The sequence below is a fragment of the Peromyscus maniculatus genome, chromosome 7 (assembly GCF_049852395.1).
Source record: "Peromyscus maniculatus bairdii isolate BWxNUB_F1_BW_parent chromosome 7, HU_Pman_BW_mat_3.1, whole genome shotgun sequence".
In the NCBI taxonomy this organism is placed as follows: Eukaryota; Metazoa; Chordata; class Mammalia; order Rodentia; family Cricetidae; genus Peromyscus; species Peromyscus maniculatus.
Genome location: NC_134858.1, coordinates 11299950 through 11319191, shown reverse-complemented (window position 1 = coordinate 11319191; position 19242 = coordinate 11299950). Strand labels below are relative to the sequence as shown.

Sequence of the window (19242 nt, the reverse complement as noted above, 5' to 3'; positions counted from 1 at the left end):
TTGGAGGAGAGGCCACCACATACACTTAACATTAATAGGGCTTTTATGGGGCAGCCCACATTTAAAGCTAGAATAAATAACCGAACACGTGGTCTGCGTGGAGCAGCTCTCAGAGCCAAGGTGACAGCTCGGAGTGGTCACGGCGAAGCCGGCGCTGCCACCACAGACGACCCTGCAGCCGCGGGACTCCGGGCCGGAACGCAGAGCCCGCAGCCCTCCCGGTCCACCCGGTCCACCCGGCCCTTCTTCCTCAACGGCCCCACGCACTCGGGGCTTCCGCCGTGAGCCCCCACTCAAACACCGGAACGAGGCCTAAGTTACCCCAGCCTGGACTCATCAGAGCCCACCGGCGAGACCCCAGGTCGTCTCCAGCTCGGAAAACAAGGGCGGGAGTCACCACAACAAGAACACCGCAAGCAGAAACCTGAATTAGGCGCGGGAGAGCCGCGTCCGTCCTTCTCGCGAGATCCATTGATGACGTCGGCGGCACAGGTCTTCCTTAGTCTCTCATTGGCTCCAGAATGGCTCCTCCCCCTTAAGGAGCCAATCACAGGCAGCAGAGGGGCGAACCCGGAAACGATGTTCCCTGCGAGGTTCTCTCTGTGGAAGGTGAGGCGGGTGTCCGGAGCGGCGGGGCGGGCAGGCATGGGTGGCGGGCCACGTCGGAGGTAGCACCGAGGCAGCCTCTTCCATTTGGGATTCGGAAGCCCTCTCCCGCTAGACGAAAGGCCTTTCTTCCCTGCTTCCCCTAACGATCGCCCCAGAATCCCCGCCTCACCATCTTTGCCTTGCTTGCTTTGTGTGCTGAGAGAACCGTGAGGAGAGTGCAGTAAAAATAATGTGGCACTTTGAACTAGATCAGACCCCAGCAGGTCCTGGTGGACCGCAACTTGTCTTAAACTGTCAGAATCTCAGCGCAGTCCTCCGAAATGGGGCGTGGGGCTCCATCTCACCGAGATGAGAATCGGAACAGTTCGTATCTCTGAAAATGTAGGGAACACCCTATTCCTTCATAATAGTGTGCATCAAGTTTTATACCTTGAATCAGGACAGACATCTGGATTTTATTTTTAAATTAAATATACCAAAATGATTATATATAGCTTACATCTGAAACAGTAAAGTCAGAATCAGTATGAGTTTTCATAAGGAAAGCTGGGGGAAGGGGACTGAAACCTGTGCTGTTATATGGTGGTAATGACATGTTAAACGTTTAATGAACTGACCTGACATATGGTTACTTATTAGAAAATAGTTTAAGATGAAAGGACATGAAAACTGCAAGAAAATAGTTCGGATAGCTCTTTTAAAATATGAGTCTGGTCAAGACCTTACAAACCCCTTAGTGGAATTGAACATTTTACAATACAGTTACAGGCCCTAAGAAGATACAGTCATGATTTTGGTGTTCTTGTCACTAGCAATGAAGCTTACTAGGACAACAGAATGTTAAACACATGAAATGAAGTAGAAAAAAAAAAATCATGAGGAGTATGTATAACTGACTAGTTCCTGTTAGAGGCCATTCAAAGCAAAATTAAATGATAGGTCTTAAGTTCAATGATACAAGTAGTTCTTAATGCAAGTTCCATACAAATGGCACAGAAATCTAAGTTGAAGATGGTGTATCCTCAAAACGTTAATGGCAGAAAAATATAAGACATAGCACCTCAGAGAACAAACATTAGAGAAATCTTAATTGGCTCAACAGACAATGAAAGTGGTAACATTTGAAAATAGCAAAGTTCAACAAATATAGATAAGAGACTGATAAATAGTTTGCACCGTAACTTCTCATTTTCTTTAATTGAAGTTTATATTCTGGGTAACTCTTTAAGCTGATGTCAATTTCTGAATTAATGTGGCAGGCTAGCAGAGTAATCATCTCTGCCCGCAGGAGCACTTACATCTTTTAGGACCGGGTGAATTATGACCCTCCTGTGTACTCACTGTACCTGGACTCCATCCATCTTAACATACCTAAATTAATAGAGTCAAATTTAGATAGTTGTAACCACTTAGTAGAAGAAAACATTTTTTTTAAAAAAAAGATAAAGACTGTAAATGATCATAAATAACAGAAATTTCTGAGGTCCAGTATTTAGTACATCTAATGGGTATTATGAGAAAGCACCAGAGTTATGACAGCGTTTATTTGTCTTGTCTGCAAGGTTGGTATCCATGTTGATGATGCCTAGTTAACAATGTCTAACACTTACGTTTGTGTTTTCAGATTGGAACGAGTCAAACAATGCAGACATAATTTATCTCAAGAAAGACTGCCATAGTGCTTGAAATGCTTTTTATTTAGAATAGTAGCAAAAATGGAAAAAGAAAAAGTAAGGGATGGTGAAAAACCAGACCCAGAAAACTCTTTGGACTTTTCTGAACAGTTTAATCAGCTTGAATTGTTGGAAACCCATGGACACCTGATTCCTACTGGTACTCAGAGTCTCTGGATAGGCGATTCTGATGAAGATGAGGAGCAAGAGGAAAAACATGAAGAGTGGTATCAATTGCAAGAGAAAAAAATGGAAAAAGATCCAAGCAAATTGCTTCTTTGGGCTGCTGAAAAAAATCGGGTAAAAAAAAAAAAAAAACATTACAGAGCTGGAAAAGCATTTGGTTTGGAGTCCAAAGACCTGCCCCCGAACCTCTGTCTTTATCTTTGGGCATATTCCACCATTTCTGACCGTTTCAATTTCTTGTCTTTAAAAATGACAGCTTAATATTTGTCTCGTGTAGGAGTGTCGAATGAAATAGTGTGTATAAAAGTGCACACTACATTATAAACTGACTAGGTGTTGGGAGGTTTGGGGGTAATTATAAACAACCCTCTGATTAAATCATTAGGAGCACTCTGTAGGTAAGTATAGCTAAGGATAGGTAAGATAGAAATTAACTTAGAGGACAACTCCATCAAGTGTCTAACTGCACTTATTTAGTCCTCACAAAGCCCTACAAGGAAGGCAAGACATGTTTGCCCAGTCATCCAAAAACAGGACCCAAAATCAGTTCTTCCCACTTGGCCATTTGTACTTAATTTTACTAAGTTCTCCCATGTCTGTGTTGGTAAACTAAAAACTGAAAGGGTTTTACACTTTACAATAGCTTTTTGATCCCAGAGCACAATGTATTCTACCAGAGGTCCATAGACCAAACCTAAGCTTGATGCCCAGCAACATGGCATGTCTGTGAGCTTGTCTGTAGGAGGAGTTGAGCTCTTTAGTCTCTGGGCTGCTGAAGCATCACTTTATTGTTAAAGGAAGTTTCATTTTTATTTTTTGGTTCATATACTATGTATATTGATATAATCTGTTATAGGAAGGTTAAATTTGCTTCACAGGTGAAATATACAGTTAAACCGTTTGTTCATCTAGGGCCAAAGCACTGGGTAATAAACGTTTATTAGAGTAGGAGTAATGTATTGTGTGATATTCAGAGAATCATTCTTTTTTTGGGGGGGTGGGGGGCGGTTCAAGACAGGGTTTCTCTGTGTAGCTTTGTGCCTTTCCCGAATCTGTAGACCAGGCTAGCCTCGAACTCACAAAGATCCGCCTGCCTCTGCCTCCCAAGTGCTGGGATTAAAGGCGTGCACTACCGCCATCCGGCCAGAGAATCATTCTTGAGATGCACCTGCATGTAATGAGCTGTAACTTGTTCATCATTAGTTACCTTCTCCCTCTAAAAGAGAATCTTAAAGACTAAAGCCACTGGATGAAGTAATTATCTTTGTTGTTTTGCTTTGAGTGGGACTTTTTAAAGTTCTCTTTTTTTTCCTTAGCTTGCTACAGTGCAGAGACTACTTTCTGAGAAGGCCACTGAAGTGAACACTAGGGATGAAGATGAGTATACCCCTCTTCACCGAGCAGCCTACAGTGGACACTTAGATATTGTTCGTGAACTAGTCGCTCAGGGGGCAGATGTTCATGCAGTGACTGTGGATGGCTGGACACCACTGCACAGTGCTTGTAAGTGGAATAACACCAGGGTGGCCTCTTTCTTACTTCAGCACGATGCAGACATCAACGCCCAAACAAAAGGCCTCTTGACCCCTTTGCATCTTGCTGCTGGGAACAGAGACAGCAGGGACACCCTGGAACTCCTCCTGATGAATCGCTACATCAAACCAGGGCTGAAGAACAACTCACAAGAAACTGCTTCCGATATCGCCAGGAGGACAAGCATCTATCACTACCTCTTTGAAATCGTGGAAGGCTGTACAAACTCTTCACCTCCGTCTTAATGGCTCTAGTGATTTTCTTAAGCTTCAAAGTACCAGTGCCTCCTATGTATGAGATGTAAAATACCCCATATACAGAGAGCAGATGTCTCACTACAGAAATTTTGTTGTATGCATCACAGTTTTCTTCCAGGTAACATGCCTAACCTTGATGTCAAATGTATTTGAGAGGTGTTTGGATGCATCTGTGGTGAATGATGCAGAGCTTGTGATTTTTATCAGAGATAACTTTAGCTGGACATGGGTAATACAGAAGCAAAGGATATTTTTTTGGTGCTGATCCAAAAGAAAAGTATTTTTAAATATCCCATACCCTGGGTCTTTGTTCAGTGTTTAGCATACTGACTTGTATTTTTATAAGCTAAGATGACTCCAGATTCTCATCTTCCACTGGTGCAGCTCCGCTGTCTTCTCTGCATCTCCAGCTGCTTTCATTCTAAACAGGAAACACTAACAAATTAGTGACTTCCATCTTTCGAAGTTTCAGAAAATAGTGAAACATTTAGGTGTTTTGTAAGATGTAGGCCATTTGGAGGAAAGCAGTTAGGGAGATGTCTAATCCTTGAATGTTGTACACTGCCTCCCCCACCACATTCCTCATAATCCTGTGGACAGTCCTACCTCACCCTGGTCAACCCATGTGATCCTTCTTTTATGACCAGTCAGTGTCTCCTCTTAGACATGCACAAAACTGAACCTTGGTCCAGGAGGTTAAAACTGCCCTCCACGGGTCCACCTATCTCTCTCCCTGCTGGATCGGGCCTTCCTTACCTAAACTCATGAGTTCCAGGAAATGTCCACCACTACCCCCACAGCCCTCATTTTCTACAAGCCATGACGAAGGGACAAGGACTTGGAACGGTGAGGAGTGATTGTCACACGGGACAGACTGACAAGAGGCTGAGGCTTTCTTACAGAAGCAGGCAGTATGGATGGCAACACGGTGTGTAGAAATAGAGTGTGAGCTCTGATGCTGCAGGAGGCGTGAGTTCTTTTTCACCTTGATAGAACTTCCCGGCATCTGTGGAACACTTTTTCAGACTACATTAACTTTTCTCCTCCTGGTGCCTGCAACATAGTTTGTGATGGACTCCCTAGCCCCTCTGTTCCCAAAGGGGCTTCTCACCGTGAGAACTTGGGTCCTAGGGAAAGGCCACTGGGACTCATCCTCGTTGTCAACTTAGACTTGCCTAGGAGATGCACTGCTAGCATGTCTGAAAGGGAGTTTCTAGAAAGATTTAACTGAATCAAGAATACATACCCAGATGTGGATGGCACCATCACATGGGCTCAAGTCCCAGATTAAATAAAAAGGAGAAAGCAAGCTAAGAACCAGTGTTTGTCTCTGCTTCCTCACCAGTACGGTGTGACCAGCTACCTCACACACTGCTACACCTTCCTCACCAGGTACAGTAACCAGCTACCTCACACTGCCGCACCTTCCTCACTGGTACGGTGTGACCAGCTACCTCACACACTGCCACACCTTCCTCACCGGTCCAGTGTAACCAGCTACCTCACACTGCCACGCCTTCCTCACTGGTACGGTGTGACCAGCTACCTCACACACACTACCACGTCTTGCTCACCATGTCGACTGCCTCTTACACCATATGATACATTTTTCCTTAAGGTGGATTTTGTTTTGTTTTGTTTTTTAAGTGTTTGGTCACAGCAAGAAGAAAAGGAACACACTAAAATAGTTGTCCTTTCTAATGTCATTTTTAAATGTTGACCTAATTTTGTCTTTTGTGCTAACCCGTATAACTCTGTCAACTTAGATTAAATAATGATTGTTTAATCAAATATATGTGGAGCTGAAGAGTTGAGTCAGTGTTAAGAGCACTGGCTGCTCTTCCAGAGAATCCAGATTCAATTTCCAGCACCCACATGGAGACTCAACCATCTATAACTCCAGTTCCAGGGAATTTAAAATCCTATTCTGGTTTCCGTGGGCATTGCATGGGCTGTATGCCTGCCTTTATCTTACCTTACTGTGTAAATACAGAGCCAAAGAAGCCTCTGTATTTAAAATGTTTAATTTTGGCCTTTTAAGACAGAGTTCTGTGTAACCCAAACTGGCTGTCTATCCAAGGATGATGACCTGGTCCTACCTCCACACTTTCCTTATTCCTAACAGGAGCTGATCTGACTACTCGTTATAGAAAACAATGGGCATATAGAAGTCCATTTTCCCAGAAGTCCATTTTACTTGTTTGCGTCCTTAATTTTCTTTTAACATTTTAGAGACTCCTGTCCACAAAAGGCCCTCACTTTGGGTTCTGTTACATACCTGTACTTTCCAGTTTATGCAGGCTGAATAGCTCAGTTTATAAGCAACGTTTTCTTTAATCTTGGGGAATTATTCCAAAGAAGTTTAAAGTCTTAAATAACTAGGGGCTTAATTTTGATTAACGTAAATGCTTAAGGAAGAAGTAACTTTTGTTATTGTTCAGTGGAAAAAAATTCATAGGCTCACAGTAAAACTAGTTGGTGTTGCCTTATCAAGTCTGACACAGTTCCAGAGAGTCTTCCAGCCCAAAACCTATCACAGTGATGTGATTTGTGGAATCCTTACACTAGAGATCTGAGGGCATTATTTCTAGTTGATGATATCCCACTACCATGCTAAAGATAGAACCAAAAGAAGTCTAGAGGCTACCTGAGACACAGCTCTCTTACCAAACCAAATCTCCAGAGTGACTCCATCACACATGCACACAAGGATGGATGACTGATAGACTGACAGGGAGATGACAGGTTCTCTTCATCCTACCTGAAGTGGCTCTAGAATCTGTGGAGCTTGCTGTTCTGTAATACGGTCCCCAACTCGTCCACAGTGCCTTTTTCTCTAATAAGGGGATGGTATAATCCTGTGGGGTTCCTAAATGTTCATGTAAGACTAAATACATTCTCTAAATCAACTTGAAATCTGTTAAGTTCAGAAGAGAGAAATGATCAAGTGTAGACATTGGTGATTTTAATTACTGAAACTTTCCTTTAAAACCTCAAATTGTTACTTCTGAGAACCTAAGTAGGACATCTAAGTCAATGCTATTTGTGTAGAAACATAGTATAAGCCTCATAAATAGCTTTAAGGGGATTTTCCTAACAGCCACAATAAGTGACAAACAGCCAAAGTAAGTGACACTAATTTTTAAAAAAACATATATGTAAACCAGTACATCTAAAATGCTCATTTCAACATGATCTGCATATTTAAAAACTGAGGACTGGAGAGACAGCTCAGTTGATTAGGGGTTTGCCACCAACCCTGAGAACCTAAGTTCGATTCCTGGGACAAATATGGTGGCAGGAGAAAACTGACTCCCAGAAGCTGTCCTCTCCTGCACACATGCACATAGCAGACGCACACATAAATGAATGAATAAATAAATGTGTTATTTTTAAATTGACACATTTTGCTTTTCATAGTACATTTTCAAAGTATAGTGTGTTTGTTTTATTGCACATCTTGATTCACACTAGCCAAATTTCCCATCAGCCACACTAGGGTGCTGGCTACTGCATGGAACAGACAGGTTTAGGTACTCAACAGAATCCCTAAAGCAATGGTGGGTCTCATATCAGATATTTACATTATGATTCACAACAGTAGCAAAGTTACAGTTATGAAGTAGCAGCACAGTTTTGTGGTTGGGGTCGTCACAACATGAGGAACTGTACTAAAGGGTTGTAGCATTAAGAAGGATGAGAACTACTACTCTGGAGGCTTTGCAGGCTGTAAATGGACAAGCCTGAGATTAAGCCTGTGTTTAATTGTGACTGTATGTGACTTCAGAAAAATAAATACAGGTCTTTCTTTACCTTGTTGAAATATTTCAAGGAATACATGCAAAATAAAATGCTTATTCATTGCATTACAGTTGCTTTTGCCGGCATTTAAGGAAGACATGCCTTCCCAACCTAGGTATTCGCATCTTTGAAGACTGGTGACAGCGCTCCTTTCTCGTGCTCTAGTTTCCTCTCACGCATTTCCAGTAAAATTAGCAGCATAGAGCTTCTCTCAATAATCCAAGTAACTGGACATAGAGAAAAAACTCCAACCCCAGTTTCAAAGGTTCCAGCCATGTATCAAAGGTTTCTTCAACAGAAAAATTAAGGGAATGAACAAAATAAGAAAAAAGGAATAAGCAAACATTTTAAAAGGAAATAATTACAAGGACTGGAGAGAAATGAGATTCTGAGAGAAAATGTACCTGTAGGGAAATGCCAGGTCTTGAATAGGTTATGGCTGTTTGCATCTTCCTGAAGCCCCTCCCCCCCAATTTTCCCCCATTTTAAAGATGGATTCTTGTTAACACAGAGCAAATGAAAAAAAATCCATAAAAGCATTCATTTCTGTTTCATCATTTTATTCATTCAAAACGTAGCTTCATTTAGTAGTCCTCAATGTGAATTTAGTGACACACGGCCACATCCTCCAGTCCTCACTGTGGACTCAGGGACACAGCCACTTCCTCCAGTCCTCACTGGATTCAATGACATGGCCACATCCTCCAGTCAGTCTCATTTCTGCAGGGAGATTTGTAGGCTTCAGAACAGGCTTAAGGAAAGAGATAGCTCTCCCAGGCTGAATGCAAGCTGCTACTTCTTTTGTTTTTCTTTTCTTTGTGAGTACCACATCCTCAGCATTTCATCTCTATGAGAGGCACGGTAGTTGAAACTGGAAACACTGGAGAATTGTATTGAGCTCAGGAAGGACATGGACCTTTTGAGATACCATGAGCTCCATTTCACACTTGACCACCCTAACATGAGGCATTTTAATAATAATTTTAAAAAATGAGGGTCTGGGGAGATGGTTGAGAGGACAAAGTGCATCCTGTGCAAGCAAAAAGAGCTGAGTTTGGATCCCCAGAACCTGCAAAAAATGCCGGGTATGGAGCATGATGGCACACACCTGTAATCCCCACACTAGTAAGGCAGAAACAGCAGAACCCTGGAGCTCACTGCATCCAGTCTAGCGGAAAAGGCTATTTTCAGGGTAAGTGAGAGACTCTGTCTCAAAAATAAGGCTGAGTATGACAGAGAAGATACGCTAACTTGACTTCTTAGACGAGATCACATGCACACACACATATATTAAAATAAAAGAGACCTTTCTTTCCCAAGTTGTTCTTTGTCAGGATGTTTTGTCATGGCAACAGAAATGGAATTAGGGCACTAATTACACACTTTAAAAATCAGATAATCTGTGATTCTACTTTAGATTTCTTATAATTCCTTGATGAACTTGTTTAAATACATTCAAACACCAAGCTAAAACATACTGTTAGGAAAAGAATCCTGCCCAATACAAGGTGTTGTTTGGAAGGAAACATTCCCTACTTCTAATTTTGGCCTCTAGGAAATTTATCCCTTGGGTCAAATGAGTTTATTTTTAGAAAATTCTGATTTCTGTGATTCAATAGAGATCATAGCCACATCCTGATTTTCCATAATTTGCATGATTAGAAATGTAAATTTTATTGTGTTACTGAATAAAGTTGCAATGAACTTTACACGGACTTGTCTCTTTGAAAAAGAAAGGGAAGATATTAGCCAACAGTAAGTGTATGTTGTTAGTTAGTCTGCCAGAACACAGAATGGAATCCACTCCCTTTCACCCTGGAAACTACATTCCTACCCCACATCAATGAGCTTACTTGTTTTAACCACCTCACAGAAGTACAATTACACAATAAGAAGTGAATTTCACTTTGTGGCATAAAAACACAAGTAAGCAAAAGTCATTGCAATGAAAAACAGCTGTTGACTTACACTACCTGGTTTCAAGATTAGCAATGGGACAGCAGTATGAAGCAGTGAGGCATCATTTCAAGATTAGCAATGGGACAGCAGTATGAAGCAGTGGGGCATCATTTCAAGATTAGCAATGGGACAGCAGTATGAAGCAGTGGGGCATCATTTCAAGATTAGCAATGGGACAGCAGTATGAAGCAGTGGGACATCATTTCAAGATTAGCAATGGGACAGCAGTATGAAGCAGTGGGGCATCAGTAGGTGGTAGCAGTCAGCGGGATAAAGCCAAATTTTGAGAGCCGCTGGTAGTGAAAGTCCATGAGAGTATACAGCAGTGACAGCTAGTGTTCAGAGGGTCAACCTATCAGAACTAAGGGTTCTATTAGAGGAAACCATCACGCCTTTTGAATGAACTGGCTGTCTCTTGTTGTAAACTTCCTGTGCAGTAACAGCTATGAGTCTCCCCATTTACCGTGCATCTCCATGATACATGTACATGTAATCTCACAATTGCATCTCAAACTTGGGCACAACTTTCCCTATATATTTGGGGTAATTGGACAACTGTCCCAAGCTGCGTTTATTTTTCATTAACATATATCTGGCTAAGGCCATTCTCCAGACAAAAGTATTTCAGCAAAGATAACTTTTTCCAAGGACAAATGCAGAGAAATAAACATTAGCTCATCTCACCCACAGATAGAGAAAAGAACCACTAACAATTAAATCATCAACCCCTTACCTTCACTCCAGGTTATTTACACAAGGCCTTAAACTTAAGAGATTTACTGCTCACATTCCTGGGATGATGTTTTAGCCATTTGCTAGATACTGAGTTAAGGAAGTTACTTCCCACTGAAGGAAAGAGATTGCCTACATGCTGTGGATATTGCTCTATATAAATAAAACACTGATGGCCAGTGACCAGACAGAAAGTATAGGCGGGACAAGGAAAGAGGAAAATTGGGGAAACAGGAAGAAGGAAGGGGAGACACTGCAGCCACTGCCAGGACAAGCAGCATGTAAAGACGCCGGTAAGCCACCAGCCACATGGCAAGGTATAGATTTATAAAAATGGGTTAATTTAAGATAAAAGAACAGTTAACAAGAAGCCTGCCACGGCCATACAGTTTATAAGTAATATAAGCGTCTGAGTGATTATTTTATACGTGGATTGTGGGACTTCAGGGCTTGGTGGAACCTGGAGAGAAGCCCTCCAGCAACAAATGGCACCCAACAGCTTTGAGTTTCCACCTTAAACCTGAGAATATTTAATAACCAATTCTAAACAGAGCCAAAACCAGGTTCCTGCTTCATGTCTCATAAGGGCAGCTAGACACCACAAAACTTGGGTTTTAACTACTGGCTGGTTCCTGGCGTTTGCGTTTGACCAGCAGTATGGCGGTAATGAGGTGTCTGCCAGCGGCACATTATGCTGTGTGGTAGATTTAGTCTTTACTAGTATTAAAAATAAAAAAAATAAAATAAAAAAGGTTTCTGGGCTACACGCTGCTTTGATAAAAGCTTAGACCCACTATTTCTGAGACTTGATGACTCACAGAACTGGCAGAAAACGCCATGTTGGTAAACTGAAATGGGTGGAGCCAGCAGCCACAGCGCCATTTCAGTCTTAGAATACTGCAGTTTAAAGCAATAGATTTACAGTATGTTGGCTTGAAAGAGACAAAAAAAGATAAATTAATATAAAAAAGCCACGTAAAGATAAATATTACACAGAGAATCTGGATTGTGTTGTCTTTGGGATTTTTAACTGCAAAAAAAAAAACATTTGATTGAAAAAGATGTTGAATTAAACCAATATGTATATTTTAAAGGTACCTTGACTTCAAAATTTGGATTTAAGGATATGTTGCTTTGGAAAAGAGGTTCTGCTTTTGTTTCCACAGAAAGCCAGAGGCTGTGGATTTGTTCCAGATTAAGATACATCAGGTTTCACCAGCCAAGACCCCCGAAAGGTCTTCAATGACACCATGGCCCAGATGATCTAACATCCAGAGCAGTTTCAAGGCAACTGGTTCACACAATACAGCCTCATGGACTACCCCATAGGCCTAAAATTTTCTTTGCGTCCCCATAAGGTACAGCGGCCCCCTCCAGCAGGAAGTAGTAAGAGACGCTACGCCCAAATTCCCAAATATACCAAGCTGGCTTTAGAGGTGGAATTGGCTCACTCCCCCTCTAAACCCAGACATATTGTTTTTAAAAAAATGGTTAAGAGAATCTTGTGTCCCAAATCACAAGAGCCCTCTGGTGTGGGACAGAGAAAAACCAATATTTTTATTTAAAACAGGTTGATTATAAATGTGATCTCTTTCTAAAAAAGAAAGGGGGATATGATATAGATATATAGGAGGATATAGAGATGATAAGATAAAAGGGTAGATTAATGAACCTACTTTTAAAGAACAACTTGTTTAAAATGTTTTACATTGGTATAGATTTTAGTTTATGTTTAAAATGTTTTACATTGGTATAAATTTTAGTTTATTGATACAAACTTGCCGGGCGGTGGTGGCGCACGCCTTTAATCCCAGCACTCGGGAGGCAGAGGCAGGTGGATCTCTGTGAGTTCGAGGCCAGCCTGGACTACCAAGCGAGTTCCAGGAAAGGCGCAAAGCTACACAGAGAAACCCTGTCTCGAAAAACCAAAAAAAAAAAAAAAAAAAAAAAAGATACAAACTTGAAGTTAATTTTGTTATACTGTGTGTGTATATATATATTTCTATATATAATATATATATATGTATATGTATATATATATTTCTATTCTTGTTTGAGGTATTATGTTTATGTAACTCATTTAAAATTGTAATGGATAATTAAAAAATAGATTAATTAGTCATCTATGATAATCATATTTGTAGCCATGTTAGTTAAGTCTTCTAGGTATACATAGATATATTTCAGATAGATAGGTAATCTTCAAACACTTCATAGACCTAGAGAATATGGCATTTAAATAACTTAGAATTCTGTTGATGTGAGACACAATTGCTCCTGACTGCACCAATTTGATCTGGAGAGAATGTTGGGCTTCTAAGACATTTCCATTTGGAAGTTTGTCTTCTTGGCACAAAATGGCCTACTGGGCAAAGAACTGCCCTTGCCTTGATGGCTGACAGTACGAAAACAATGCTGTCCTTTTTGGACAAGCGGGACACAAGGAAAGCGACCACTGTACTCTGCCAAGACAGGGTAAGATGGTCTTTCAGAATTCCTGCTTATGAAAATGGTCTGTCATATACTCTAGGCCTGTAGCCAATTTGAATGCACCAACAATGCTGAGAAACATTAGATGACTGTCCAGGCTGCCAGCTGTCTTGGTCTACTCTTGCAAGATTCCCGAAAGTTGCTTGCATCCATCTACCATTTCTCAGGTACCATTATGTTCCTTCTCAGGTCTCTGATGTGGTTAAAGACTAGATAGTTGTAATTTCCTCAGTTATATAAAAGATAAGTTAGTTATAAAACCTTAAACTCACAAATATAAGATATATAGGACATCTTTAATGTTGTAATTGTAATTCTTGCTCAATAATTGTTTTGTTATATGTGATTTTACCATGTTAAAGTTAAAACCTTCCTTTTTAAAAAAAAAAAAAAGAAGAAAAGGGGAAGTGCTATGGATATCGCTCTATATAAATAAAACACTGATGGCCAGTGACCAGACAGGAAGTATAGGCGGGACAAGGAGAGAGGAGAAATGGGGAAACAGGAAGAAGGAGGGAGAGACACTGCAGCCACCAGCAGGACAAGCAGCATGTAAAGATGCCGGTAAGCCACCAGCCATGTGGCAAGGTATAGATTTATAAAAATGGGTTAATTTAAGATAAAAGAACAGTTAACAAGAAGCCTGCCACAACCATACAGTTTATAAGTAATATAAGCGTCTGAGTGATTATTTTATACATGGATTGTGGGACTTCAGGGCTTGGTGGAACCTGGAGAGAAGCCCTCCAGCAACACCTACAAGGCCAAACAAGCAATAGGTGCCAAGCTTCTTTCTTGTGCAAATTAAGTTTTTATTCCTCCTCAGCCAGGTGCTGTTCCTAGATTTTCTCCTCAGCAATTACTCTGAGTGAAAGTGCTTTTTTAAAATCAAATACTACATGTTCTTACATAGGTTGCTTAGCCACCTATCATATGTCCCCCTCCCTATCAGAAAGCAGCTGCAGCTGGGATGAGTGGGAAAAGTGGCGCCAAAGACAGTTTACTTTCTTGTGACTTACTGACCCCTAACATTCTACCTAGCCATTGCTAGATTATAGTTTGAGCACATAAATTCCCTAATTGATCTTAGCCTTTAGTTGACCCTCCCAGAGAACTTCCCTTTAGTCACTCCCCTTTTGGGTTGTGATTGGAAGCTGACCATTAATTGCTTTATGTGTGGGTCCTTATCACCTCTCTCTGCGACCCTGAAAACATCAAACCTCGCATTGCTTTGCCAAAGAACTACTGTGTGGGTATATATGCTGCTTCTCGGAGAGCACTGGGAGAAGAGGATTGATGGAGAAGAACAGAGATGAGGATGGAGATGGAAAGAACTAGATAGAGATGAGAGAACAGCAGGAGGGACCAAGAGGAGCTAAGTAAGAGAGCAGAAAAGAAACTGTGCAGATGGAATCGTCATAGAAGAATAAAGTGAATGGACTAAAGACCTCAGTGTGCTTAGATTCATTGAATATCCCTCAGATTAGAATCCTCAACTGGTTGGTAGACTCTTCCCAGACCCTGGAAGCAAACAATATAGGCTGGACCTAATATTGTTTGCATTAGCCAAAATCCAGATGTAGATAACAAGTTGACTTTTTTTTCTTCAAATGAATGTTTCTTTGGGGTCGGGGGAAATAACTCATTTACAGACAGAAAGACAAATCCTAGATTTGTCTAGTAAAATGGATAACGGTCAGAATGCAGACTGGCTGGACAAGGGAATCTCAAGGCTTGTTAGAACTTTCTGCCTACTGATTATGGTGGTCTTTAGGCAGGCACGACTTTCAAAAACCATTTGCTTCCACAGTCCTTTGAGCAGAATGCAGGTCTTGCACAGAAAGCATAGTGCAATTACATTGGTTTTTTTTTTTTTTGGTTTTTGTTTTTTCAAGACAGGGTTTCTCTGTAATAGTCCTGGCTGTCCCGGATTCATCTTGCAGACCAGGCTGGCCTTGAACTCACAGAGATCCACCTGCCTCTGCCTCTCAAGTGCTGGGATTAAAGGTGTGCACCACTAGCACCCAGCACATTGGTTTTGTGAGATTGTACTGGTTGGCTTGACCTCATGGCCGTCTGCTTCAGCCTACAGAGAAGACTGGAATTATAGGTATGGCCACCACACCCAGTTTCATTGAGGATGATTTTTGAAGGTAGATATCCAAGGATGGCTAATTTTATCCGTTTATTTTTCTATAGCAAGTAGGGATGGACACATGATGACCTCCTGTCCAAATTCTAGGAAGTATATTTTCTTGGATGCTTTTGAGTTCTTGCAAGTTACCAAAAAATTGTATTTTACCAATTCACTGGAGTTTTAAAATCCCAAGCAAACAAGCCCTTGTAGGAAACAGCTTCCCCATTAATAGATGAGGAATTAAAGCCAATTGCCCCGAAATTTAATCCACTTGGAAACTTTCAATAAATTTGAAATGATGGCTACTGACTATAGAAGGAGGATTGGTTGGTTTTGAGAGTAACTGGGGACTGCAGGAACTGAGATGAGACGCTGACTCAAGTACAGGATCGACTTCTCTGAAGAAATACAACAGCAGGGAACACCCCATTACTAACTCATTTTCAAAACCTAAACAAGCAGGTAAGAGTTCTTGAGACCTGTTCTAAATCTAAAGAATTAAACATTAATTTAAATGCATCCACCTAGATTTTTACTCAAATACTATAAAGCCATGTGATTTAATATATTAACTTGGATAACACAATAGTCTTTGTTTCTTTTGCTAAAGACTGAGTTATATGCTTGTGTGCATTGTGTGTGTGTGTGTGTGTGTGTGTGTGTGTGTGTGTGTGTGTGTGTGTGTGTGTGTTTAGATTAGGTCTTTGGTTTTGTCTCCACCTAGTGGCCATTTTGGTCTTTTCCGTTTCATTACAAAGAGGGTAAACCAATTACCCCGTTTTTATAGCTAAAATAACGTATCATATACTTTTTTTTGCCAATAATTTATACACAAAAGAGTTTGAAGTGGCATACACATATGGTGATTGAAATTTTTTCATTTTTCTTTATTAATAAATTTTCTACTCTATGTACCACCCACAAATCCCACCTCCTCCATCCTCCCACCCCCCACCCCTCCCTCCTAAGCCACCCCACATTCCCACATCCCCCAAATCAAGGTCTCCCATGGGGAGTCAGCAGAGCCCAGCACACTGAGCCTAGGCAGGTCCAAGCCTCTTCCCACTGCACCAAGGCTGCACAAGGCATCACACCACAGGCACCAGATTCCCGAAAGCCTGCCCATGCACCATGGACGGATCCCAATCCCCCTGCCTGGGTGCTCCCCAAACAGTTTGAGCCAAACAACCGTCTTCCATATCCAGAGGGCCTAGTCCAGTCCCAGAGGGGCTCCACAGCCACTAGTCTACAGTTCATGGGTTTCCACTAGTGTGGCCTGTCAGGTGATTGGAAATTTTAAAAGACAAAGCCATAGAAGAGAGAAGAAATAAATTACCTAAATTAATGCAGTTACTGCCACTGAAAATTAAATAACCTCCAAGTTTTTGATGTTGGAGAAAATAGGAAACAAGAATTGTGTGATTCTTTATATTTAATCAAATAAACTACACTATTTTTTTATGAGTAAAATTTCAGACAAACTTTTGTTTTCTAACTAAAATATGCTTAATTGTTAACCTGTAGAGATACACCAAACATACAAGAAATTTAGAAACCTTGATGAACTATACAAAATGAACAAAACTTGTATCTACCCTCAGATCAAGGTGCAGAATATATTTGGGGTCCCCAAAGCCTGTCTCCCACACTCTCGGTGTTTCCTTAAAGCTAGCCACTGTTTTTACTTCATCGTCTTCACTTAATTTCTACTACACCATGGAATAATTTACAGTGTACGACATCACATCTGCGGAATTCTCCCACATTCCTACATAAAGAAGGAGCTGGCTCTTTTTCATTGTGGTATTCTAAGAACACAATAATTAATAGGTGGTACATCTTATTTCAAATTCTTCCTCGAGCCTTTGGGGCTCTGGTGAATGGTGTTACTGGGAAAATTCTAGTGAGTGTTTTTGGTGCACCCATTCCACAGTTTAGTATGTGTCTGATATTAGGACTATGAAGTACTTACATTCTTCTTTAGTAAAAGCCGGGGGGTGGGAACGGGACAGCTCTTCAAATTCAAATTGGTCACATAAACTTAGACTTTTAGACTTTTGTTTTTGACAAACTCTCACTATGTTGCCCCAACTGGGTGCAAACAATCCTGCCTAACCTCCATGGCCAGCTCAGATGTCCCTCAACAGTAGAGAAGGAGAGCCCAGTTGCTATGGTGCCTCCAAGCCTGGCGACTGCTGCTGGGACTGTTTCCTGTTTGTGGGTTCAGCAACCACTCTGGTGTGGGGAAGCCACATCTCCTTGCAGCTTCCATAGCTTGGCCTGATGACAAACGGTGTCTCGTGTTCCTCAGCTATTGGGATCTCCTCTTTTTGTCATGTATCTATTTGTCTGTCTTTCTCCATGCTCTTTCTGAGTTCCATGCCCTACTCGTACTGATCTGTGAGAGTTCTTTATATAATCTGGTCCTGATTGTTTGTTAGCTAATGTGTTTCGAAAATGTTCTCCCACTCTGTGGCTTGACTCCCCACATTCTTAATAGTGACTTTAATCAAGAGGGTATCTTAATTTTTATGTTCTCTGACTTGCTGTTTTCTCTTGATTAATGTCTTTTATTGCTTGCATAGGAAATTGTTCCCAACCCCAACGTTGTGAACATGTTCAACAGATATCACCTAGAAGCCTTGGTATTCCACCTTTATGACTATAATCCGTCTAATCTGCTGTTTGTGTTTACAATACACCAGGAGTCAAGGTGTTTTCCAGATGAACAACCAATTCATCTAACACCACTGCTTGAAAGGCTCTTCTCTCTCAGCCACACCCCAAACTCACACACACTTTTGTTTATATCTGGTGCTCATACATGGTTAGGTCAGTTTCTCAACCATTCTCTCCCACCAATGTGGTTTAATGGTTGCAAACATGAAATTATCAATTAAGAATAAAAGTGGGCCTGCGGTGGTGGTGTAGGCCTCTAATCCTAGCACTCAGGAGGCAGAGGCAGGCGATGTCTGGACTCAAGGATCAGTGGCAGATGTGCAGCACGCATGTGCAAAGGTTTGTTTTGGAATTTAAAGATGGGAGACAGACATGGTGGTGCATGCCCTTAATCCCAGCACTTGGGAGGCAGAGGCAGGCGGATCTCTGTGAGTTCAAGGCCAGCTTAGTCTACAGAGAAAGTTCCAGGACAGCCAGGGTGGTTATACAGAGAAACCCTGTCTTGAAAAACAAAACAAACAAACAAAAGAAGAAGAAAAAGAATAAAAGTGGAATGCAGTAAAGACAGCCATATGGGGGGAGGGCATCTCCTGAATTTGTTAAAAGCCTTGTCAAATTATTTAACTTTCTAAGATAATGCACATTTAACTTTGGTAAAAGTAATGCAACTTTTTAATAACTTCAAAAAGAAAAACGGAATTAGCCGCTCCTTCAAACAAACTCGATTTTCTGACTCACTTCCAATTCTGTAGGCTTCTCACCTGTAAAATTGGTGATTTTGTGAGCTGACATCGACTGTGAGTACAAAACTCGGAAACTACAATTATTTAGTAACTCACAGCCCCAAAGTTATGAATTCATAGTAGGGAATCACGGTCATGGGCCGGTGGCCCATTCCAGCACTCACACCTTCTATGTCCCAGGTGGTGACCAACCCTTGGGGCTTTGGATCAGACTTTGCTGAGTCACACCCCAGTTTTGTGGCCTTGGGCACTTTCCCAAACCTTTGTGGCTCTCGTTTTCCCAGCCACGCAACTGACGCACCTCTCTTGAGAAGCTGGGTCCTTTGCGTGGCTCTGTATCTAAGGAATCGCAGCGCCCGACTACACGTGGGGTGTCTGCTCACCCAGCCCGGGAGAAATTAGCAGAGCCCTGGAGGCCCGGAGCATCCGCGGTCACTATGGCA

The 19242-nt window shown here is 41.5% G+C and overlaps 2 protein-coding genes and 1 long non-coding RNA gene across 8 annotated transcripts in view; 1 reads left to right on the top strand and 2 right to left on the bottom strand.

Moving 5' to 3' along the window:
* Mre11 (MRE11 double strand break repair nuclease) overlaps positions 1–496 on the bottom strand; it is a 51481-nt gene extending 50985 nt beyond the window's left edge. Inside the window, exon 1 of one of the 5 annotated variants that reach the window (XM_006990522.4) lies at positions 425–496. The gene's annotated coding sequence lies outside the window, so the exon portion shown is untranslated. Of the gene's footprint in view, positions 1–267 lie in introns of all 5 variants that reach the window. The other 4 variants (XM_076575681.1, XM_006990521.4, XM_016008850.3 and 1 more) reach the window with 4 other exon arrangements.
* On the top strand, positions 471–4345 carry Ankrd49 (ankyrin repeat domain 49). Of its 2 annotated transcripts, none has more exons than XM_076575682.1 (3): positions 471–609; positions 2234–2582; positions 3785–4345. In XM_076575682.1, the coding sequence occupies exons 2-3, from the start codon at positions 2325–2327 to the stop codon at positions 4244–4246; spliced, it is 720 nt and encodes a 239-aa protein (XP_076431797.1). In that variant the 5' UTR covers positions 471–609; positions 2234–2324; the 3' UTR covers positions 4247–4345. The 2 variants fall into 2 exon arrangements, with proteins under 2 accessions (XP_076431797.1, XP_076431798.1); XM_076575683.1 differs by lacking the exon at positions 471–609 and adding an exon at positions 862–990.
* A 14360-nt stretch (positions 4346–18705) lies between these two features.
* LOC121830739 (uncharacterized) lies at positions 18706–19238 on the bottom strand. Its single transcript, XR_006073922.2, has 2 exons — positions 19101–19238; positions 18706–18817 (listed from the first exon to the last, which is right to left on the bottom strand). It is a non-coding gene; the product is annotated as an uncharacterized LOC121830739 (long non-coding RNA).
* Between the last annotated feature and the right edge of the window lie 4 nt (positions 19239–19242).

Coding starts and splice junctions, on each gene's coding strand:
- Ankrd49 (XM_076575682.1), top strand. CDS start 2,325: ATGGAAAAAGAAAAAGTAAGGGATGGTGAAAAACCAGACCCAGAAAAC. Junction 2,583..3,784: donor GGGCTGCTGAAAAAAATCGG/GTAAAAAAAAAA, acceptor TTTTTTCCTTAG/CTTGCTACAGTGCAGAGACT.